The 25,427-nt window shown below is 41.8% G+C and overlaps 1 protein-coding gene across 1 annotated transcript in view; it reads right to left on the bottom strand.

The window, feature by feature from the left end:
* Positions 1-947: 947 nt before the first annotated feature.
* The window catches only part of CIDEA (cell death inducing DFFA like effector a), a 51,508-nt gene continuing 27,028 nt past the window's right edge, over positions 948-25,427 (bottom strand). Inside the window, exon 5 of the mRNA XM_030190109.1 lies at positions 948-2,483. Within this exon, the coding sequence (XP_030045969.1) occupies positions 2,345-2,483 (139 nt within the window). The 3' untranslated portion in view covers positions 948-2,344. The remainder of the gene's footprint in view (positions 2,484-25,427) is intronic.

Raw genomic sequence — 25,427 nt, 5'->3', positions numbered from 1 at the left:
ATGCTAAACACAATTCAAACTAAATTACACCAATGTCACAATATTGCACTTGGGTGACCTTTGTCTGCTTACTGCTTTATGGAGTTACACTAAGCTTTTCCCTAGCCACAAAGGGTCCAAAAATCAAAATTTAAAGGGGGAATAATCCACCACCAAGAAGTCCCATAAATTTTCAAAGGATTTTAAAAAATGCAAAATTGTATAAACCAGTTCCAGATATCAAGCTGGTTCCTCACAGCCTCTTCTCCAGTCCTCTAAGTATCTTGAGCAATGTAGCTTTGTAAGCTCGATTCCCAAACCTAGAATCAGTCGTCCAAACCATTTCCCACAAGCTGCTTCATGAATTTGTTTAGAAGTCGGCTAGCTATTCTTTTAATTGTGATATTTTATTGTGTCACGAGTCAAAGTGCCATTCAAAATTAAAACAAGATGTGAAAAGTCACTATAAACCCCACTAGCTTAACATCATGGAAACAAATAGATGTGTGCACAGAAAGGGATTAGACAAGATATGGGCTCATATCAGGATAAATTTGACCTTCCTGGGGTACAGTTGAAGTTCTTTCAATATTTGCAGCTAAGAATACTTACCCACTTACTTGCTCGATCCACTGCCTCCCTCCCTGGCTCGGTGACTGACTTGAAAATAAGAGCCGTGTGCTGCAACATTCACAGGCAGTTAGTCACAGCCAGGCTCTGCCGCCGGAACGGCTGGGTAAGGACTGTCTCTGAGCCTTAGGGAGAAAGCGGGAGTTAGGCAGGCAACTGGTAAAAGAAGTGAGGAGCTGCGAGTGGGGGTTGGGTGCCAACACCTGGCGGGGAGAGAAGAGGGAGATACAACTTTGTTCCATCCTGCCTTGAGGAGTCGGCAGCCAGGGGAAGGTTACGGGTGGGCTGGGGAGGCTTAGCCTCTTATACGGGGCACCTATGACTAGTAGGTTGGCAGGAATGTAGACCTTTGTGGCTAAGAGAATGTACTCCAAAGCTCAAGAACCAGAGATTGCTAATCAAGTACTCTATACAGAAAATGAGTGGATTCCTCAAGAATGGAGTACAGCTCGTCTTCCCACTATGTCAAGTTCATTCACAGATCCACCCACACTGTAGTAAAGAAAATGCACATAATACATTGCTTGTGTATTCATTATTGCACTCCCACATCATTTAGAATAATAGCACCATTCTCCCATCCGCCACAGTATTACTACACACTTTTTCATAGCACTTGGAACCAGAGTTCACCAGCATGCCACAGCTGAGAGGCAGCAAGAAACATGTCCGTATGATGATTTTTCTTTCACGATCTGTATGCATCCTGGCTGGCATACTAAATGTTGTCAAGAAAGCAAATGGACAGTATCCGCTCCTGAAGGTTACAGGGGGGAAAAAAAGCAAGCAAGCACTGATCTCACTGAATCTAGAGAATGTATTTATTAGATTCAAGATAGGCAATGTGAAAAAATAAAAATTCACCACACTCTGGATTCTCTTAAGACAATAAGCTGTTGTGAATTCTTGTCAGACACTAAAAGTCAAAGCATCTGCCTGTCCATTAATGTGCAATCTAGTCAGTCTGTGCTCCAGCTCCCAGAATCATACACCCATCTCAAATCCAGCTACAGCCCCCTTCTAGGCCAGAGCTGGACCAACAAGCAAGGAAGAGCAGTGAGTGGGGCATATTTCTCCTCCCCACCTCCATGAAGATCAAGTCAGAAACACTATTTTTTACTCTTCACCTCAGCTAGTGCTTCATCCAAAGCAGAGGAGAAAGGAAGGGGTGGAAAGAAAGGTACAGAACAAAAGGCTGTGTGAAAAACTCACTCCCACCCTCTCCCTCACCCCAAAGACACACCTCTGGGTAGGAGAGTCATTAAGTTATAGGCATACACCTTCAACTTCCAGCAATTAAAAAACACAGCAAAAGGAAAAAAAAAAACTTTAGACCAAGGGGAAAAAAAAACAGCTGGAAAAATAAGAACAAGGCATAGGCAAGGTAACATTTTCAGGAGAATCTAGCATGGTTGAAAAAACAAACACACAGGACTCCTGTTGCTCTATGTATACAGACAGCATCATATATTATCTTACAATGTAAACAGCAGTAGTTTTAAAAGTGTGATTCATGGAAAAAAGTTACATGAAGCATTACAAATAAGCAATTTCATAAATTAGGAGCATTATTTTTAAATAACACGTGACAAACGGAAAAAATGTCATGTTCCACCGCAGCATGTACTTACATCTTTAAGAACATTTCAAGTATTTCAGCAAATATTAAACTACAGCGCATTTAAAAATGGACAGAGGCCACTCAACAATACCCCCCACGTTATTAAAATGTTCATTAGTCTGAGCTGATGGTGTGTGGTTTGGAAAATGGGTTCTTCTCACATTCCTCTGTCCACTGCAGCATAAACGAGCCACTGTACACCAGAAATTGTCCCGCAAGCTGAGCGACGTAAGCAAGAACCCGCAAGAACTTCCTAGGGGAGGAAAAACAAAAAGGGAAGACAATTCATTATGGGCTTCGTTCAGCCTACAGATTTTAGGCTTCCGAAGACAGAACTGCACGATGCGTTTGGGGTTTGCCGAATGCAACGTTTGCAACAATAAAACAAAGGAAAGATTGAACAGCATATGAAACAAGTTGGAAAGTGCACTCCTGGCATTGTTGCCAGACCCAGGCTTGTCTGTGTGAGGGATACAGGGGGGAAGGGGGTGTCCATGATCAGAGACACTAACTGCTTCATACTATACATGTCGCCTGAACTGAATCATTGAATGCTTACTAGGGGCGTAGCCACGGGTGGGCCTGGACGGACCCAGGCCCAGCCACTTTTGCTCCAGGCCCGCCCAGCCTCTTCTGCCCACTCTCCCCATCCACGTGGTCTGCTCACTTTTACTGCCCTGAAGCGCCATTCTCCCTCCAGCACCGGCGATTCCCATAGCCAGCCTTCTGCCAGCGCGCGTCGTCGGAGCCTCTTTTCAGGCACGTCCCGCCTACTCTGCAACTTCCTGCATCCCACCTTTGCGGAAAACAGGAAGTTGCAGAGTAGGCGGGATGCGCCTGAGAAGAGGCTCCGACGACGTGCGCTGGCAGAAGGTTGGCTATGGGAATCGCCGGTGCTGGAGGGAGAACGGCGCTTCAGGTCAGTAAACATGACCAGAACTGACCATGTGCAGGGGACTGTCGCGGGGGGGGGGGGGGGGGGGGGGGTAGCAGCAGGTGGAGAGGAAATGCGAGGCCTGTGCCCACCCAGTCCACCTCCAGGCCCATCTAAAAATTAAACTCTGGTTACGCTACTGATGCTTACACTTAAAGAATACAGTCATTCAAGGATGCAAGTGTATCCTTACACATGTATATGGCAGTAGTGCATTTAACATCTGTAATTATGTGCTGAAGTGGCTTAGGGGTCCTTTTACAAAAAGGGATGGCACGCGGCAACAGGCTTGCTGCACACGGTGTGAACTACTGCCAGGCTACTTCAGGAACCCGGCGGTAGTTCACACCCCCAGTGCTACAAAAATATGCCATGTGCTACTCAGTTACCACCAGGTGAGTGCGGGAGCCCTTCCCACCACCTCAGTGAGTAGTGGTAAGTGCTCCCCCCTATTTCTTTTCTAGCAAAAAAAAAAAAAAAAAAGAAACAAAAGACAGTTTTTATCCACTGTGGTAAAAGGGGGCCTCAGAGCATGTAAAAGCTATGCACCGAAGCTAGCATAGGCCCCCTTTTACCACAGCTTGGTAAAAGGACCCCTTAGTATATAATTGCAAGGGACATGAAGGGGAATCTCAGACATGGCCAACCTTTACATGCATAGCTTTTAAAATACTGTAATTTACACAGGTAAATATTGCTTCTAGAGACACCCATAGACCTGGGGTAAATGAGCACAAGTGGTCTTCCAGAATAGACTCACATTCCTAACAGGTTTACCAAGCAGAGACATTAAGACAGCACTGTTCATTGTAGGTCTGACATACATTAAGTTCAGAGGAAGTTTAACTGGGCAGCAAATCAGTTCTCGACCAAACTGTGAAACCTAAAGAACCCCCCCCCCCCTCCCGTGCTTATCCACCTAATACCACTGCAGGTTCTATGAACCTGAAAGACAGATGAGGTTTTTGGCTGATAAGAGATAATTGGTACCATGCATCTACTAGACCTAGGTGTTGCAAGAAAAAATTCCTATTCCCTCCAACTTAGCAGACAACCCGTCTCTGGCACATCCAAGCATTTAATCTAGTCCATCTACTATGAAACAAGGTGATAAATATCAATAACTGTTTCAGAAAAGCCTACAGCCTAGTATTAAACTCATTCAGATATACCAATATGAACTTCTACATATAAACATCTAAAGCTATTATGCAATCCCTTTGCATTCTTTTAACCTTACTTATGGGAAGTAACTGTGAATCAGCCAGCTCTTCTACTTTACCATTAAAAGGATAAATAAATGAACCTTGAAGTACATAAATTCTCACAGGATGTGGGCGAGTCATCTGTTGCATTCTGTTTTCTACGGTATGGGAAAATGGTCTTCCTTTGACTGGAAAACCATGCCACACCATTAGTGGTATCCAGATACTGACATCACAGTGCTGATATATTAGCTACTATGCAGCCTCACTGAACAGTGTTTAATCATACACATTTTTTGCTCGTTACCATTAAACCCATCCTGTCAACTACTCTAGAACTAAGTCTGTGCCCCAACCCCACCCCTGTGCAAATCCAGAGGCATCTCTCGCCCAATCCTTTACAATTTCTCAGATCTAAGGTCACAGACTTTCCATGATTGGGTCATGACATCACCATTCACAATCAAGTGGGAAGCTGCTCAGGCCTAGGCAGCGACAGAACACCTACCCATCTACCCTTATCCCAACCATAAATTTACCCCCTTGAACAAAAAACAACAAAAAAAAAAAGTTACATAATCCCTGGTCTGCAGTAACTTTCAATAAAATTATACTATTTTGCACTTATTCCATCCCATCCTCATGTTGTAATTGTCTCAATGGCCTGCCATAAAATCCATCACCCTGTCAAGCGTTGCACTGGGACTTGAGCAAAATTAGGCAAAAAGTAATTCCACATTTTGGGGGGAGGAGGAGGAGAGGAACTATCAATTTCTCATCCTTAAGTTCAACTCTTTACACAATGAATGGTTAAAGAGGAGAGGTAAGGATGAGAACTTGATAGTTGTAGCTCAGGACAGCAGATGAAGGAAGAGATGTATTACAGCAAGCATAGAAAAAAACTGGTACGCTAACATTTGTAAATTCTGTAAGAAAGAGCTGAAGCTGTTACTCATCTCATAGCTGGCTGCAAAGTGCTGATAGCAGAAAATTTATATATAGAAAAGGCACAAGGTGGAATGTCTCATTCACTGCAAACTTTAATCATTACATCACTGTACCAGAAAAGCATTGGGATTATGACCCTTATGAGAATTGGGGAAAACAGATGGTATCAGCTAGGATGTCCCCACCCTGACAGATAAAAAGCTGGATGCAAGAAAACTGAACATAGGGGTAAAAGAGAAACACCAGAATGTTCCACTTATATTTAAGCAATAAATAGCAATGGAGTTTAATTGTGGTAGAAGGGGGAAGCCTCAGATCCCAACCTTCACTTTATACTCATATGGATTGATCAGATTACAGAGGTGATCAGCATAAAAACAAACTTCATAGTTTAATCATTTACAATTCCATGCTACATTAAGTTTGCTGGTAAACCCTTCTTTATGGTGAAGAGTGCAACAATCTACAACAATCTCAGCAATCACACTTTAACAGATCCAGTGATACCTCGCCACGGATGGGTTTCTCAACTAGTCTGAGAAATACATCTTGTATGGAATCCAGTATCCCCTCACTTCTAGGGGACTCTATAGCTAACACTTGAAATGTACATCAGATAGATTCACCTTGCTCATTAACAGCATTCTCTTAGGTATGGCTTATATCCATATCTACCTCTAAATTAAGGTATCTATAAGGTAAGTGGCCTACAGATTCTAGAGCCTTGGGTTTCTTCAAGAGCCTGCAGCAGCTCCTTGTTCAGTTTGCATCTCACCACATACCTGTACAAGAAACAAAAACTACTTCGCATTTCTTAAGTACCCATTTTGTCATTTACCTTTGTTTTTATTGCCACTGTGATTTTCAGCAGAATATGCAGTGTATCAAATAAACGTGAACCTTATGTCATCATCAAAAGCTGCTGCCCCTCCCTTTAACCTATCATGGCCTTCTAGAAAGGAGTACATCACCACCTTCCAGTCTGGATATCAGTGAATCATGAATTCAGCCACTGCAACCACAATATCTCCAATGACGAATCCTAAGAATGATTTTGTTAGAAAGCCAATAAACATATGTACCTGCTTGAAAGGTCATCCGTTTTCTCCTTCATTTCCATCCTTTAATGCAAAACCCACCCACCCTTCTTCCCAACTTCCATTATAGAAATGACTGGGGCTTTATTCCTTTCAGAAAAATCCAAGACCCCCTTTACCACTGCATACCCCTTGTTCCTTCAACCATGGTTCTAGTAATTTAAATGGCCTCCCGTCCTATTCTCCACTGCTTCAGGCATCTACCTGGACTATCCTTTTCCCTTCTTAAGGCTTGTTCTGCTGATCTGTTGACTTTAACCTAGATCAGTGGTTCTCAACCCAGTCCCTCAGGGCACAGCATCCAGTCAGATTTTTCAGCATATCCACAATGAATATGCATGAGACTTGAACACACTGCTTCCTCAGTATGCAGATCCTTCTCATGCATACTTATGGTGGTTATGCTGAAACCTGACTGGCTGTGTCCCACCGAGGACAGGGTTGAGATTACTGAGAAAAATTAGAGAGCCATGGGATAGGACGCAAATGTTCTATGTGGCTTAAGAACTGAATTGATTGAATAACAGAGGGTGGGTTAAATTGGCCATTTTTCTCAGTGGAGGAGGATGAATAGTGGAATGTGTGCGACATATAGGACCACCCTCTTGGTCTCCCTGTTGCGTTTCCATACCCGACTGCCACTATAATATTAGATATAAACACACAAAATGCATGCACTTTTCTAGCTAGCTCTTTTCTAGTGCTGTCCTGCTGCTCATATTCTCATCCTCTCCCCCCTCCCAAGGTCTGCCCACCATCATGTAAAATTATGGCATGTGCTGCCAGTTCCTTTCCTCAGCTGACAGCAAACCCTTGACACTTCTCCATTCTTCAGTCCTATACCTTTTCAATATTTACCATTCTGTATATGCAGATAATCACCTGGAAACATGTTATTGATGATTTTCGATTTGTCAGGTGATTGGCAAAGTTCTTCTCATCCTTATCTTAATTACTGTGATAATACACAATCTACTACCCAAGGGGGAGGTACATCAGTGCAATTCCTTATAATCAGGGTCAGTTTGACATGCAAATAACTGACCTCATGTGCAGCTTTCTTTAAGTTAAAGTAACAGGAATAAGAAAATAAGGGGTCTATCTATATGTTCCATCTTCACTTATACCCTATGCTGTCTATAAAAATGTTTAATCGTGTATTGTGTTGACATTGTAATGTAGCATACTATGCCACACTTGTACTGTTTGAGCACTTTTGCTTATGTTTGACTTATTCTTGCTGTACACCATCTTCAAAAAGGCAGTAAATAAATCCTAACACATAGGAAACCAACAGATAGAAATGCTATACTGCATTATGGTAGTCACCATCCAAGTAATTTGAAAAACAGTATACCAGTGGGGCAATTTCTCAATTAAACACACTGTTCCCAGGATTATCAATTCAAATTACATGCATCACAGATGCAATATAGATTTCAGCAGCGGTGTTAACCTAATAAAATTAGGAAGGTTTATAAGCAAATGATAGAAACAGAAACATGACAGCAGATAACAGCCAAATGGCCCATCCAGTCTGCCCTTCCTCAGTAACCACTAACTCTTCGTTTTCCTAAGAGACCCTACATGCCTGCCCCACGCTTTCTTAAACTGACATCTTCGTCTCCACTACAAGGCCATTCCACGTATCCACCACTCTTTCCTTGGAGTATTTTCTTAGATTCCTCTTAAGCATATTTCCTCTTAACTTCTTCCTATACCCTCTCATTCCAGGGTTTTTCTTCATTTGAAAAAGACACTTCCTGTACATTAATGCCACTGAGGTATTTAAACATCATATCCTCTTTCTCCCGCCTCTCTTCTAGCATTTACATGTTGAGGTTCATAAGCCTGTCCCCATGTTTTATGATGAAGACAGCTTACCAATTTTGTAGTTGCCCTCTGGACCTACTCCATCCTGTTTATGTTGGTTACTTCAGTAACCCAGGTGAGCTGGAAGCACACGTTAAACTGGGAATCGCCGTTTCATTTACAAAAATCAGATTCAACAAGCAATAATCCGGACAATGGTCTATCTGTCATCGTTTACATGAGGGTATCTGAACAAATTTTCAGATTTGCTTGTATTAGAGGGCCATTAATTTAGGTGAATTGTTTAACAACGAGCCAAGAACAATCAAGAACACAACCACCTCCAGGGTTGCATGTTGTCATTGTGTGAATTGTAGATACTATTCTCATGGTAGATAAAGAATGGGTGTGGCCTATTATACAGGGAGGATTTTTTGTTGAAATGAACAAGTTGTGAATCAAGTAATTTATATGGTATCCGATGTCCATGTCCAACGGTGGTACATTGGGAGGGAAACCAAACAAGATTAAATATCGAATTGTCCAATATTTAAGCAATCTTAACCGTTCAGCCGCCTCGAGTCCCCCTTGGTAGACCATTGGATCACAGCTAATGAAGTAGAATATCGTAGGATTTATAGGTTTATATTTATTTTCAGATCAATAATCCAGGAAAGGTGATACTATTAGCAGCTATTAGCAGTTTTATATTTTCCTGGAATGTGTGTCAAATGGCTTGAATAAAGAAGTGGACTGGACTTGTGTAACATGAACCACTCTTAACCTCATGCAGGGGGCCCAGTATTTACGGGCTGCACATGGCATTGGCATTCTAGGTTGTAGATCGATGTTTGAGCTGTTTGTAAGAATCTTAGCAATTTTTGAAGCTGAATAGTTTTATAATATCTATTGTTTCACGATATAGAATTTCAATATACTCCTTGTTCCAGTTTAGTCTCAGGAAGATGCGAGGAGCAAAACACAGGGCTGTGTTGGCATTGAGCTACTTATGTCATCAGTACAGATTGAGTATTAGTGATTTCAGAGCTGGATGGAGCGAGAGATTTTGAAGAGAACTTTGGAAGTTTACAATGAGAAGCTGAGAGATGTTCTTGGTTTGAAGATTATTCAGATGGGAGTTAGATTATGACTCACTGGATAAAATTTTTAAACAGGGACTGACCCTACCTGAAGAGAGAGAAAGATGGAGTCAGGGGGCAACTACCTGAATGGAGTTTGTTCTGGAAAGGGGGTGGGGGGGGAGAACAGATGATAGTGAAGGAGAAGATGGGAATTTCTGTTTCAGCCATGTGGCGATTGCAGAGACTATTCCAGGGGTAGTCCTAGCCAAAGACTGATCAGGTTGGGGAAGTCACCTGGTCAGTGAGAGTTCACTAATGACACCAGCTCTAGGCAGTGTCCTTGAAGTGCAGGTTCAAACCTATGTCCACCACACTAGACTGCAGTCATTTACCCCTTTTGATTTCCTTGGACCTAAGCACTGCCTTTGATCTTGTGAGCCATTCTCCACACAGACTTGCTTCCCTAGAAATTTCAGGTTCAGTTTTATCCCGATTCCTCTTTTACCTATCGTACTTTCTCCATAATCCTCCCCAACTCTTCCTCCTCCCCTTGCCCTCTGCATTGTGGAGTCCCCAGGGCTTTTTCTCCTGGCCTTTACAACATTTTCTTAAGCCCTTTTGCAACCTCGATTCAATCTACTGCTATAAAATTCTACATTTATGCCAACTATATCCTACTCATCTTCCCACCAGAACCCTTTCAACATTGACCTCTCCCCTCTCAATGTTACCTAATAAAACTGATCATTGGTTAACCATTCACCGCCTAGTTCTCCCTTCTGATCACAGGTGATCACCCCCCCTACTCAAGTTCCTTAACTACAGGTTATACCACTTCAACTAGTACAATCCCTTAAATATATTGGCATTAACTCTGACCCATCTCTGACTTTTCCATCCCCACATTTCTGCAAATGGTGTGAAAAGCTGTTTTTCCTCCGCTTCATCCAGTCCCTCCATTCTTACTTAGATGATTAGATCACTTTGGCCCAAGTGGTTAAGGCTTTAAGGTCAGATCATATCAAGAGGAAAATGGCAGGTTCCATGATTGTGGAGTGCCTCAGGGTTCTCCACTCTCCCTCATTTTAAGGTAATGTCTCCCCTAAGTAGCAAACTGGAATCTGCAGTTTTCAAAACCTTCATATATACAGATGACAGCACCATTTACTTCCCTTTCAGTAAACATATTTCTGAAATCTTACACAAATAAACCAGGCCTTGACCTCATGGAATCTTGGGCATATGAAGTCACTCAACAGGAACAAAACAAAATTTCTGGTCATTACTACCTGTACAATTCCACTTCTTTCAATTCATTTACCATTGATCAAACTTCCTATCCGAATCCACTCTGAAGATCCCTTTGTCATTGATCATCAGCTCACATTTGAATGTCTCCCAGGTTATTTCCAAACCATTCACAACCCTCTGGAAGCTTAAGCACATCAGGCTCTACTTTACATATGGAATCTCTAGTTCTCACAGGGATTACTGTAAACCTATAACTTCAGGTTGTAAGTAGCAGGTAACTAAAAAGACTAAACTGTAACAAAACACAGCTGCTCAATTTATTTTTAAAGTACCTGTTTTGAGCAAGACACTCCTTTAGTAGTTAGATTCTATTGGCTCCCCATTAAAGCCAGGATCTCATTCAAACTATGAACCTTTAATTCCAGATATTGCATGAACTGCTCCAGATTATAGTAGGAGAAGTGTGCCAAATATTCATCAGTTGACAAAGGATGACTTCACAGTGAGTTTGGAGACAGCTTTAACCCGAGTCCCCTGAAGAAAGACTATGAAACCCGCGGAGTCGGGCGTTTCAAGTGGAGGCCATATCTGTTGTGAAGCAACAAGGCAACACATTTTGGTTCTGTTAAGTACACATTTTGAATAGAGCACTAAGGTGTGCGGCAATAGCACATACAGAAAATGAGAGACCCCTGATGAAAGTGCCATACCACTGGGCAAAGAAACATATTGCCTTCAAAAAAAGTGGTTTTTGCTGAGGGCTCTCACATGTATACTAAGAGCAAAAAGTAAAAAAAAAAAAAAAACTAATCTGTATTGCATTAGCCAGGATTTTGAGCGGTTTAAGGAGTCTTGGGTTTTGTTTTTTTTTGTTTTCCAGATTATATGAACCATTTATTAGAAATATCTTCACATAAAGCTTTCCTTGGAACCTGGAACCCTCCCATACTTCGTACACCAAATTTTAAAAACTTGGTATATAAATCAGTACTGTGTTGATTTCACCGATAATGAAACCAAATGTTGGAATTCTCTCCCTAAATCTATTTCATCCTACTTACAATTACTAAAATATCATTTTCTTCACCAATTCTAGAATTCATTGCATTAATAACCAGTTGATAATCTTGTCTTCTGTATTGCAAATCAATATATACACTATTTGTAGTTTATTTGCTCATCTGTACTCTCGGCCACTATATCATACTACTTCACTATTGTTGAAATTCAAACTATTTTTAATCTAAACTGTAAGCCACATTGAACTTGAGCTTGTTGGATAATGTGGGATATAAATGCCAAATAAACAAATGATTGCTCCTGTGCAACTCTGTTCTGTGTCTCCACTCATCTGGATTAATGTATGTATTCTGGTCTCCTGAAGGTGTCCCTCAAATATCTCCAATCAGTACAAAATACTGTTATCAGTTTACTTTCACATGTACACAGATTGGGCTTTAACAGCCACTTAACAGCAGGAGCGAGAACTCCTCATATAAAGTATGTTGCCATAATCCAACTTGGACATCAAAAGACATCTTGGACATCAACCCAGCCTGTACCACTGGGGAAACCTGCCTTTCACATTTCAACCCTGATTCAATGCATACTCCCAAATACAAAAAAAAAAAAATTGGGGAAGCACAATGGGGCACGACAAATGACCCACTAGTCAGCTACTGGTCTTCCCTATATTTAAAACCAAATCTTCCACTGCCACTAGACAACCTTGCAATGCAGTTAAATCAGGAGCTGTCTCGACCCCCCCCCCCTCCTGCCACCAACCCCTCCCCACCGTCGCCATGGGCTACCTTTGCTGGCGGGGGACCCCAATCCCCGCCCACCGAGGTCCTCTTGCTTCCCACCCAAGGCTTTGTTCTGTTTCTGACGTGCTGCACGTTGTAAGTGCAGGATGTCAGACTCACAGAAACAGAACGAAGCCTTGATCTGCAAGGCTTTGTTCTGTTTCAGCGAGTGATGTCTTGCACTTAAAATGTGCAGGACATCAGAAACAGAACAAAGCCTTGCGCATGAAGCAAGAGGACCTTTGATGGCGGGGATTGGGGTCCTTGCCAGGAAAGGTAGGTGATGACGGCGGCGGGGGCAGCTAAAATGTGCCCCCTCACCTGGGCTCTGGACCCTCCCGCGAAGTCTGGCTACGCCCCTGGTATACAGAGTTGAAAAGTGTACAAATATAAAATGCACAACAAAAAACCCCCAGACAAAAATGGTGGATTTCGATTCTCCACACTGCACCCTTCTCCAATTTTTTTTTACACAAAACGCTGCAAAAATGATTAGTTATGTGCAAAATAAAATTGGAGTTTATGTGTTCCTGCAATTTTGTTCTGCATTGCAATGCCCTTGGGCTCAGAACTGCAGAGAAGTGGAGGACGTAGTATTGACTTATAGAATATGTATTAAAATGAAAATGATTGTACAAATTAACTCCAAAGTGTTAAATATTAAGCTGCTCAAAATATTTAAAACAGTCTTACAAAGGATTGTAAAAAAAATCAAAATCTTGCTGTGTGTGAAAATAAATTGAAAACCAGTTAACTAGTAAAGGTATGCTCAATTTCACTAAGAGGAGTTTGCAGGATGTGAGGGGAAGAGAGAGCAGGGCAGGCAACACAGCAGCACCGGAGACCAGGTTGGACAAGGCTTCAGCTGGCGGGGGTTGGTGACCCCTGCCAGCCAAGGTATTTGCTGTAGCAGTGGATGGGGAGCAGACCAAATGTGCTCCCCATCTCAGGCTCTGGCCCCCTCCCACTGTGAGGTCTGGCTACGCCCCTGGTTCGTGGTGCCCAGCCTGTGGGACTATTCCTATGTGCTCATGAGTGTGTACACATCTTTCATACTACAGTGGCCCAATAAAAAGGAATCAACTCCCATCCATCTTTTGACTAGCTGTTTCTCCGTATTCTACCTGCATTTTTTAATTCTAACTGCAAAAAAATTAAATCCAAAAGGGTAAAAAAAACAAACAATTATGGAACATTTCCTTCAAATCACCCCCTTTACCCTTTTGAGTCTAAAGCATAAAGGCTTTGTACACGGAACACTGTACTTATTCAAAATGCATGCTACTTGCTGCAGTGGAACTAAAAAAATACAATCTTGGGGGCTTTAGGAGTAGAGTGGGAAGATGTTCCAGTCCCCCCAGCATACAGATACAAGCATGCCCCCTTCTTTATATCATAACTGGAAGCCTTACTGTGTTTGCTATATCAAGATTTGAATGTTATTGTAGTGTGTAACTTCTGTTCCAAAAAGTGGAACCTTGCTTACTCAGATCTTAGCAGGTGGACGGCTTGAGATAGCTGACTACACAGTGCCAGGTGCAGCCCCACTTATCCTTAGCATGAAAGGACAACTGTGCAATGTAGGACAGCTGGTTGGGGTGGGAGCTACGTTTTTAGCTGTAACCGATTCCAGGAATTTGAGGTTGTTTGCTTGGTTTATTGGATAGGTTTTTTGGCTTGGAATTAACTGAGAATTACAAATCAGAAGAGGAGGCAGATTCCTGAAGAGAAAAGATGAAATGTACAACAAATACTATTAATATTCCTTTTGAGCCAAAAAAAAAAAAATCAAAAGTTGACTTTTCTTAAAAAGAGAGATCACCAGCAGGTTAGAGCTGTTTGATTTAATAAGGCATATCTTCACTCTCCTATCTTGCACTGAAGTAGAAAAGTATCACCCTTGTGCTCAAATGGATTCTCATTTGAATACATTTCCAAAATCTATATTAAATCATACCTTAAGAAACCAACACGTACTTATATACCAGCCACCCTCCCCAAATGGATCTGGTGCGGTTTACATTGTTTGTACCTTGCTTATTTTCATTTTATTTTGGATTGTTTCAATCTAAAACAGATTAAATTAAAAACTCTAAGGTTAAGCAAACAAATAAGTCTTAATTTCCTTACAAAAAGGTAGATATATACCATCTGTTCTAATAGAAATTGGAAATGCATTCCAATAAGGAATCAGAAAAGATTGTCTATCTTTAAAATAAGAAAAATGAAGCTAAGGAAAAAAATTAATGCAGTTTAAACCATAAAATTGAGGGGCCTGCAGACTGACAGTCTACAGAATAGAAATAATCCGTAGGAGACAAGCAGAGGATAAAGCTACAGCAGCAGATATTCTATCATGCTAATTGCTGAGTGATCAGAAATAGCTACTGTAGGCTCTTACCTCACCATTAAAAAATAATTCTAGTGCTGCTTGAATCAAATATCGCTTCCCTCAAACGTTACAAAGCATCTACAAGGAAATTTCAATATGAAGTTCGCACTAAGGGACAGGACCTTTAGTTTAAGCCAAGAGGTACCTTTTCTGGGTACCCTAAAAAAAAATCCCAAAACCTGAACCTTAGATCCCCTAAACAACTCATTCATATTCCTGAAGTCTCAAACAATATTCACAACCAGGCTCTTAGGCAAAGCTCATCACTAGCAAGCAAAGTAATGGGGGTGGTCCACATTATTACTTCCCAAGGAGTTCAAGGAACTCAGTCAAAATCAACACAGCTGACAGATTCCCCCCCCTGGGCTCCAACCACAGAGCCCCTGCTGTGCTGCCCAGAGTCTAATATTGAAACTAAACAATCTGAGGTAGTCTTTCAGTTTACATTTTCAATAACTTCTGCAAATACTTGCAGATCATCTCGATTCAAGAAAGTTAGAGACTTGGGAATTATAAATTCTCAAACCAGGGAAAATCTTGATGTAATGATCCTTATATTTAGCTGAAGTTCACCTACCTTGGTTCTCAAAGAGTCCACTCTAGCAGATTTTGAATGAAACTTGACTAGAGGGCACGCAATGAAGCTAGAATTCACCTAGCCCAGTATCCTGTTTCCAACAGTGGCCAAGCCAGGTCACAAGTACCCGACAAACCCAAATCGTGGCAACATTCCATCCTACAAATCTCAGGGCAAGCTGCTATTTCCCCATGTCTGTCAATAGCAGACTATGGACTCTTCCTCCAGGAACTTGTCCAAACCGTTTTTTAAACCCAGATACGCTAACTGTTACTACATCCTCCGGCAAAGAGTTCAAGCTTAATTATTTGTTGAGTGAAAAAATATTTCCTCCTATTTGTTTTAAAAGTATTTCCATGCAACTTCCTTGAATATCCTCTAATATTCTACTCGTTCTACACCACTCAGGATTTTGTAGACCTCAATCACATCTTCCCTCATACGTCTTTTCCAGCTGAAGAGCCCTAACCTCTTTAGCCTACAGGACTTCCATCCCCTTTATCATTTCAGTCGCTCTTTGAACCTTTTCTAATGCCACTATATCTTTTTTTGAGATACGGCTAACAAGAACTAAACAGTACTCAAGGTGCAGTTGCACCATGGAACGATAGAGGCATTATAATATTTTTGGTCTTATTCACCACCCCTTTCCTAATAATTCCTAGCATCCTGTTTGCTTTTTTTTTTGCTGCCATCACACATTTAGTATGATCCATGGAGGAAGATGCTGCCATGGGGGATCTCAATGCTTGCAGTCAGTAGCGAGATTCCCCTTGTCACCATAAACCAGACACCATCAATACAGGTTTAGCGACACCCTTCAGCGCTACAATCTGTGGAAAAACATAGTTCCTGTCAAAGTGGAAGCTCTATATTCATATGGCTGGATGATATATTACTTGAGTGCTGCCTGGGCCATTAGTGTGGGGATGGGGGCTGCCCAGAATCCACCTCTTCCCCAATCCTGTTTGTGATGAGATCTGGTATAGAAAAAAAAAGTGGCGCTCTCGCTCATGCAGTCATCTGACACCATCTCCATCATTTTCAACCCAAGCAGAAATATTTCAGTTTATACAGACTTATAGCTGATCTGCCTACAATCAGAATGTGGCTCCAGTGACATTATCCCCCTGGCCATTTGTTTTCTGCAGAACATTTCTTGCCCATCTCCCATTTTTTTGCCTACAACAGCATAAGATCCATAAGGGTTCAAGGATTCCATTTGATATACTGCATATTATACTTAAAATCATAGCAGTTACATGACTCAAAATAAAAGGGAGCAAAGATCAGAAAAAAAGACAGGACACAAGGAATTACAATTTATAGATGCCTAAGTCATATATAAACTCAGTTAACGTAAGAAATACTAAATTGGTCAGCAGTGAGAGCACAACACCATGAAGTCATATCAGCTAGCTGCAGCATGGAAGTAGAAATCAATAAGTCTTATGGCTGAAGGCCACCTCAAAAAAAAGTTTTTGCATTTAAAATGTCATGAAATTAGGTTACGATCTAATATAGTGGTCGAAAATTTCATTAAGTAGAAGCAACAAGTGTTGGTATGAGTAGGAACCACTAATAAAACCTGTTGCGAGGCACGAAGGGATCTGGCAGGATAGAAGGGATCAAAACAGAAAACCAGGTATTACCTGAATAAGCCTTGTGCGCAATAAGAATTTATGAAAGATGAGATATAGGCAACCAGTGTTTAATGGTGAAGAGGTACTTGCCATTATTATATAATAGTTTACTAGCAGAATTCTGTATGAGTTGCAAGCTCCATAACTAAAGTCAGGAGTCCTTGGTATAAAGAATTACAATATCACTAGGATTGATTAACCAAGGAATAAAAAATACACAAGTTGAATAAGGAATGAACTCATCAAAAAAGTATCTAATTTACCTGAGAAATTTGTAGGTGAAATTTTAAGACTTATTGATAACACAAGGATTTTAATAGAATGTAGGGTTTTTTTTTTGTGAAGGGGGCGGAGTTAAGATGTCAGTTGTACTTTGGAGCTCTGTGTACACTTACCTCCTGTTCTAAGGTAAAGCCTAAGGGCAAAACATGGTCTTTCCCTCCGAGACTGGGCATAACCTTGCGTTGGGTCCAACAAATCAGTTTCTACAGTGAGCCAAGATTTGGTTGAAACTGTGCAGAAGCCTGCTTGAGCAACACTAGAAGTGGGTGTTAGTGGAGCCCCTCTTGGGCACAGTTTTCAGCCCAGAAGTGAGGATCCTTCTGAAGAAGCTGCAGATCTCCATTGAAAGAACTGTCTTGCCTGGCATTCTCCTACTGAAGGGCAGAGTTGGGAAGAGGTGAGATAAATGAACAGCAGTTGGAAGCTTCTGTGCAAGAAAGTAGCAAGCGAAGTGCTCTGGAGGGAAGGGAACCCAAAATTGGAGGGAGGAGTTAGTGGTATGGATGGAGAGATCTGAATGAAAATCGTGAACTGGAGAGTATGCTGTGGAACCAGTAAATTTAACTCTTGCTCATTTCTTTTGAAATGGCCTTCTGTAATCACTGTAGATGTGATTTGGGAAGCTCTATCAGACTTTGGCTAAAGCGTTAACTAAATGAATGCTTAAATTCACAAGTTCACTTTTAGGAAGTGAAAATGGACAAAACTGCTCTAAAATGTTCTCCTTAATCCCAAAAGTTGTGAAAATTAGTGAAGTTTCAAAATATTCAATTGTTACATGAGAATTTGGTACAAAGATCATTTGATTTTAAGAACAAAAGGTGGAGAATTTAGAAAATCTCTTGGGCATCTAACCTAGGCTGTACTCCTATATAATATGTTTAATAGATTGTTACAGAGGTTGGGGAGTTTCTCTAGAACTAATGCCACCTGTTACTGGTGTATATTTGTCTGTTTCTAAGAAGCAAGAATTGCAACATGGAGAAACTCCAGTTGAAATGGATATTTTGGATGTCTAATATTCTAGAACAATCAGATGCAGGAAATTATGTACCAGCTACCATGTTAGTGACTGACTTTAGTATCAAATACTTAGGAAAATTTTATCATGGCAAAAATGCATCCTAAATATTAGAATTAATGTATTCCCAGAGGTATCAAAAGAAACATTTTTGATAAAGCTTTGGGTTACTGCTGGGAGCTTTATTCTTTTTGATGTTTCCTTGTAAGCCAGGTCACAAGTTCCTGGCAGAAACCCAAATTGTGGTAACACTCCATTCTATAATCCCAGGGCAATCAGTTGCTTCCCATGTGTCTCAATAGCAGACGATGGACTTTTCCTCCAGGAATTTGTCCAAACCTTTTTCTAAACCCAGATATGCTATACGCCGTTAGCGCATCCTCCAGCTCCTTTAACCAGTTTTCTGGTTTCCAAAAGATTTTTAGTAATCAGATTCTCCTCTCTGTGTTGGATGTTGGTGCGCCTCACAAATAAAAGGACCATCTCAACACTATGCTTATTTCATTTTTTCAATTTTGTAAATCGAGAGTAACTATTTGTGACTTTCTTTAATCTGCGCCCCAGAATTATGGGCTTGTGCTTGACCTATTGATCAGTTTACTAAATATTTATTTTCCCTGCTGCCGAGCTTTTCTGTACAAATATTCTTATGAATAATTTAAGGAAGGATGTATTAGTAAGGTCACACAATTCATGGAGGGAAATAGATGAGGAAAGAGAATTACTAATTCATATTTGGCGAGGCTGAGTTTAACGTCATTGTTTGCCAACCAGGAAGCAATATGATTAAGTGGAGATCAAATGAAGGCAATATGTTCAGGAAGGTATCTAAAGGATACAGAAGCTGGTTTATTTGCCTAGATGAAAAATACAAATCCAAGATTTTGAATAAAAGGTCCAAAAGGAGGAACAGACATTAAAAAGCACAAGGCCAAGTATGGAGCCCTAAGGAACTTCACTTGTCAATGCTTTTGATACAGATAAAGCAGGGGCGTAGCCAGACCTCAGTTGGAGGGGGGGGGGCCAGAGCCCTAGGTGGGGGGGGCACATTTTAGCCCGCCTCCCCCCCCCCCCACCAGGTACCTTTGCTGGCAGAGATCCCCAACCCCTGCCAGCCTTAGTCTTCAGCATCAGTCTCCGGCACGTTTGCTGATCTGTGCTGCGAGTCCTGACATCCTGCACGTTCCTTTAAGTGAAACTGCCCATATATAATGAGACCTTTTTATTAATGGCTCTGAATTCAAAGCTCAAATCTACTCATAAACAGTAGATACAAGGCTCAGATGTTAAAAAAAAAAAAAAAAAAAGCTTGGCATCAGGTAGAATAGTGAAAGTGTGACATCCCAGGAAAGCAATAGGGCATCCTTAGGGGCACTGCAGTGGACTTTACAAAATGCCCCCTGGTACACATCTCACCATTGTTCCCTTACCTTGTCTGCTGAGTCCCCCAAAACCCACTACCCTCAACTGTACACCACTACCATAGCTCTTACAGGTGAAGGGAGCACTCGCAGTTTCCTCCACAAGTGTGACAAGTAGGGAGAGGTAGAAGCCTGGGTCCACCTGTCTGCAGTGCACTGCACCACTACTAGACTTACTCCAGGGACCTGCATGCTACTCTAATGGACCAGAGTATAACAGAGTCTGGCAAGTAATATTTTTAAATCACTTTTTTGGGGTGGGAGGCATAGGCGGTCAGTGGCCCAACTGTTTGGGGAGATCTGCATTAAAAAATATTTTTTTATTTTGACTAATTGACTTGTTTTAAAACCTTCAGTCTCAGAGTCAGTCAGCAGCACCTTTCTGCCTAATAGTTGAGATCACAGACAGTCTAAGTCATCATATAGGAAAAACCAAAAGCATTAGGGGCTTATAGCCCGTTTAGTTATGTTTAAACAAAGAGATGTGCATGAAACAAATATTTTTATTTTTGACTTGTTTTAAAACCAGAGTCAGTCAACTCAGCACCTACCTCTGTCTCCTGAAATCCAATGCGCTGCGCCTACGTGCCAAATTGGAAGGAAGTGGGAGGGAACATCTCTCAGACACTCTGACTCTCTTCTTGTTCTTCAGCCTTCTCTACGTGAAGCCCCTCCCGCACGTTCCCGCCTATGCGGAACAGGAAGTACATGACGGCACGGGAGTGAGCACTCATAGGGAAGGCTGACTGGCTGCCTGAGGGTGATGCGACGGCGAGGCGAAGAAGCACTGCAGGCACAGGAGGACCGCGACGCGCCAGGTTGAGAGCCCAAGCGGGCGAGCGGAACTCAACTGGGCTGATGTCTGATTGGGATGGTGTGTTGTCGGCATCATGTCACGTCGTCGGTCTGAAACAGATCCTGCAGCTGGGCGGCTGGGCCGAGCGGCGAGCCCGGCGGGCGGCGGAACTGGGTCGTGTCGGTTGGTGTCGTCGCGGGTGACGTCATCAAGATCCGATCCTGCGGCTGGGGAGGCTTAGCCTCCCAAGCCTCTTATACCGGGCGCCTATGGTGGGAGGGGGGTTAGTGACCACCGGGGGAGTAAGGGCATCTTTGTGTGGAGTGGAAAACTAGCCTATTGGTTAGTGCAGTGGACTTTGATCCTGGGGTAGTGGGTTCAATTCCCACTGCAGCTGTTATAAAACAGGTCTAGCTCAAAACGTCTAAGTTTTAGTTCTGGACATTTTTTGTTTCATTATGGCTGAACACACCCCTGGCATGCCCCCTTGATATTTAGATGTCCTTCTGAAGGACTTCAGAGAAAAATGTCTAAGAGGTTTTGAAAATACTGATTTGGACGTTTTTGTGAGAAATGTCCAAATGCAGACATGTCACTTTTTCTCTTTTGAAGATGAGCCTGAAAGTGTCTTCAGTAGAATGAGCTCTAAAAGTCATTTGAGAATGAAGTGCATTAATTTTCTCCATCAAATCAAAACTAAACTGAGATCAGTTTTTCCACAAGGCTATCACCAGCAGGTTCTAAAGTTACAGCTGGTGATGCAGCAACAACTCCCACAAAGAAATCTGCAGATGTAAGATTAGAGAACAGGTGAGGAATTTAAGAGTTATTGAAAAAGCTTAAATGGAACAGAACAGCAGTATTCATGTGTTACATAATTTTTATACTACCCTGTTTCCCCGAAAATAAGACAATGTCTTATATTAATTTTTGCTCCAAAGATGCGCTAGGTCTATTTTCAGGGGATGTCACTTTAATGAAGAATTCACATTTATTGTTGAACAAAAAAAATTATATACTGTACTGATAATTTTGTATATCAGTACAGTTTTTACCATGTCATTTCCCAGAGAAGTCATTCTGTCTTCTAATTCAGGTATTTTCCCAAGTTCAGAATTAAATTTCTGTGTTACTGTTAGTTGGGTAAATTTCTGTGTGAAAGAGGCTTCCAATCCCACAAGTGCCTCCCATATGTTATCCAGGGTAATTGTTTGAGGTTTGGTAGGTCAAGACTTACTTGGAGAATCCAAGACAGGCAAAGAGGAAAGCTTCGAGCAAATCCCTCTCTCTGAGATCGTCCCCAAATGTCATCCACTCCTCCGCTCGCACCCGCCTCCAACAGCGCTGGGTTCGTCAGCGTCTCTGGCAACACCACGGCGCCTGCTCCAGGAAACCCCGATGCTCGCTTGTCCGGGGAACTCTGGGCTGCAGTTGACGCCATCGCCGGCATCAGAGAAGGAAATCTCTCCTTGGGACTAAACAATGTTTCCGCCTCAAGCCGGGGGAGCGAGGACCCTTCCCCTGAACCTTCCGGCAGTGAGGTTAGTCCCGCCATCACACTCAATGTTAGGAAGCGGTTCATAGTAGCAATTCTCGGCAATACAGGAGTCACGGGTCGGATTCTCTGTTTGCCTCTTCGTTTAGGCATGACCTTTAAATTTCTTGCCGGCACGCAGGAGAGGGGCAGGCGAGAGAAGGGAGTTTGAGAAGCCAGCGGTCTGGCTCTAACTCGGAGGAAGGAGAAGAGGTGCGAGCAGCGGGCTGGCTCCTGGCTGGAAACTTCCATTTCTGGCGGCAAAATTATTGGGGGTTTCTGTGTCCATGTCCCATCGGGGCCAAACAAAAACTTTGCTATGTCTTACTTTTGGGGGAGGCCTTATATTTACCAATTCAGCAAAACCTCTACTTAGGTCTTACTTTCAGGGGATGTCTTATTTCGGGGAAACAGTAGGTTTAAAAAAAAAAATAGAATCACTTGGAGGGAAGATAGCATCCAGAGCAGACGCTTGAAGTGCTGCTCTCTCTAGTGTGCATGCTTACTAGACGCTACAGACCCCAGACTGCCTTTGGCGAATATGTGGAAAAGAAAGGTGCTCAGAAGATTTGCCCTTCAACTTCTGAGGTTCCGAGGTGACCAGACCCCAGACTGCCTTTGGCAGATGGGCGCTCAGAAGAGTTGCCCTCCAACTTCTGAGGCTCCGAGGCATATGATACAGTCCACCCTTGAGGGAGTTGCAACTACACAGTCTACTTCGGGAGGATCGCCGAATGTCTTGGTGGACCTTAGTGCCAACTGGTGTGTCTGAACCCAGATTCAAGGCCATCTTCCTTGCAGTCCAGAAGAAGTTTGTTAGTAAAGGTTGGTTCAGCATCTCGATCCAAGAGGTAGGAGAGAGCCTCATTAGCTGAGGAGCAGCCAAGCAGGAACCTTTAGAGCAAGCTGCAGGAAGATATGTACTGCAAACTCAAGTAGAGGAGGAATCTTCTAGAGAAAAAGATTTCTGCCTGTGGATATTGTTCAACTGGCCACAGTAACTTTGGATGCCTTGTGGCCAAGCTATCAGGGCCATGGACTCCAATCTTAAAGCGGCATTTACAGAGTTACTCTAAACACTACTTGTGAGACTCACTTTGGAACATGATTGAGACAAATCAGGAAATATTTGCACATTCGTACCCAAAAACTGTTCACATAAGTTCAATATGTAATCTCTAACTACACAGAAGCACAGGAAAGAATTCTCGGCCCTTTGGCCAAGGAGTACTGGCTGTGGGAACATCAGTTATTTTGAAATTTCCAGTGAAATGTATTTATCAAAACAAAAAAAATTCCAATTTTTGAGCCCAAAACAGCTGGTTGGTCAGAGAAGAAATTGGAGTTGTAGTAAGCCCCGAGGTTAACCATAGGGAATGACGTGTCCGGCTGTGGAGTACTGTAGTTTATTTCTGCTCCTTTGATATTTAGTTGTTTCCTAATTCTAGGTTTGGGTGTTTATTTTTATTTTTTTTTTAACTACTAATATAGGGGCCTCTTTTACTAAGGCGCACTAGCATTTTTAGCATGTGCTAATATTTAGGCAACACTAAATATTAGCGATGTCCATATGGATGTTGCTAACATTGTGTGCCCTAAATATTAGTGCATGCTAAAAATGCTAGTGCGCCTTAGTAAAAGAGGCCCTATATTATTGCCCGGTATTGTGTTTTAATTTCTGTAAAGTTAAATTTTTAATCTATTCAGGTTTAGGAATATTATATACTTGATTGTATTGATAAAAGGATAAATGAAATTAAATAAAATCATTCTAGTATTAAGTCTGCAAAACAATCACCATCAATTAAAAGCCTGCTGAAACAGACATGCTTTCAATTTTCAAACTTGTAATTTTTCAATTTGTGCCGCTGATCTGGGAGTGGATTCCATCAATGAGCTCCTACATATAACATCCTTCAACTATACTCTGATCTGTTTAAAGATGGAACATCTAAAATAAACTTCTGCAGAACAGTATACTCTTAACATTGTTGTTACTGGCAAGGGAACCCCTTCATTCAATGCTTTGAACGAAAACCAGTATTTTAAGTCACATCTGATAAATTGCTATTTTCAGATGGATTTTTATGCCAGAATCATTCAGCATGTCTAAAGTTGCTTCAAGAAATTTTGAATCTGGATACCATGGTTGATATTTTCTCTGGGAGGGGAAAAGAATGCAGTGGGGTTACCTTATGAGCTGAGTTGGGATTCTAAACATTGGTACATAAGTATTGCCATACTAGGACAGACTGAAGGTCCATCAAGCCCAGCATCCTGTTTCCAATAGTGGCCAATCCAGGTCACAAGTACCTGGCAAGATCCCAAAACAGTACAATACATTTTATGCTGCTTATCCTAGAAATAAGCAGTGGATTTTCCTAAGTCCATTTTAATAATGTCTTATGGACTTATTTTAGGAAGATAGCCAAACCTCTTTTAAACCCTGCTAAGCTAACTGCTTTTACCACATTCTCTGGGGATGAATTGCAGAGTTTTCTCCTATTTGTTTTAAATTTACTACTTTGTAGCTTAATTGCGTGCCCCCTAGTCCTCTGGGAAAGTATCACAAGAGGCAAGACATTTCTGGCGGTCAGGGTCAGTACTAGAAACAGAAGAGGTAGAACAAGGAAGCGTGCGCAAAAGGAAAAATTAGAAAATGGTCATTGGAAAAGGGCAAGGTGGAAAGAACAGAGGAAATTAGATTAGCAGGAATCAAAACACGATCAAGGATATGACCAGCAGTATGAGTAGAAGAAAGATTTATCATTATCTAATAGACATTTGAAAAAGCCCAAGACAATATTAAAGGATGAAAAATCATGTGTTAGTGTATTTTGAGAATCATAGTGAACACTGAAAGTGGCCTAGTGGACTTTGGTCCTGAGGAACTGAGTTCGATTCCCACTTCAGGCACAGGCAGCTCCTTGTGACTCTGGGCAAGTCACTTAACCCTCCATTGCCCCATGTAAGCCGCATTGAGCCTGCCATGAGCGGGAAAGCGCGGGGTACAAATGTAACAAAAACATGAGTATAGAAGGCTTCAGAAAAAGCCATCTAAGACAGTGGAAGAATGAAGACTGGAGGAGGCTGGTACCCTAGGACAAATATGGCTGAAGGAAAAATAGGTATAGTGGAGAATAGCATTTCAAAATTAGCACTGGTGTGAATTTCTAATAACTGCAACTGAATTATTTACCACCTATTTGAAAGAATTCATTCAAGGCAGTGTACAGTATGTTCAAACATAAGCACTAGACAATTACAGCAGTAAAAATATTCAGATACAAAGCATGGCATACTATACTAACGATGTCTATATAATACATAAAACATTTTAATAGGCAGAGTAGTGTGTAAGAAATGATGGAACATATAGATAGGTAAGAGTAAGAAC

The sequence above is a fragment of the Microcaecilia unicolor genome, chromosome 1 (genome assembly GCF_901765095.1).
Source record: "Microcaecilia unicolor chromosome 1, aMicUni1.1, whole genome shotgun sequence".
Taxonomy (NCBI): Eukaryota; Metazoa; Chordata; class Amphibia; order Gymnophiona; family Siphonopidae; genus Microcaecilia; species Microcaecilia unicolor.
The sequence above is the reverse complement of the archived record's forward strand: the minus strand, read 5'-3'. Positions and strand labels throughout refer to the sequence as shown.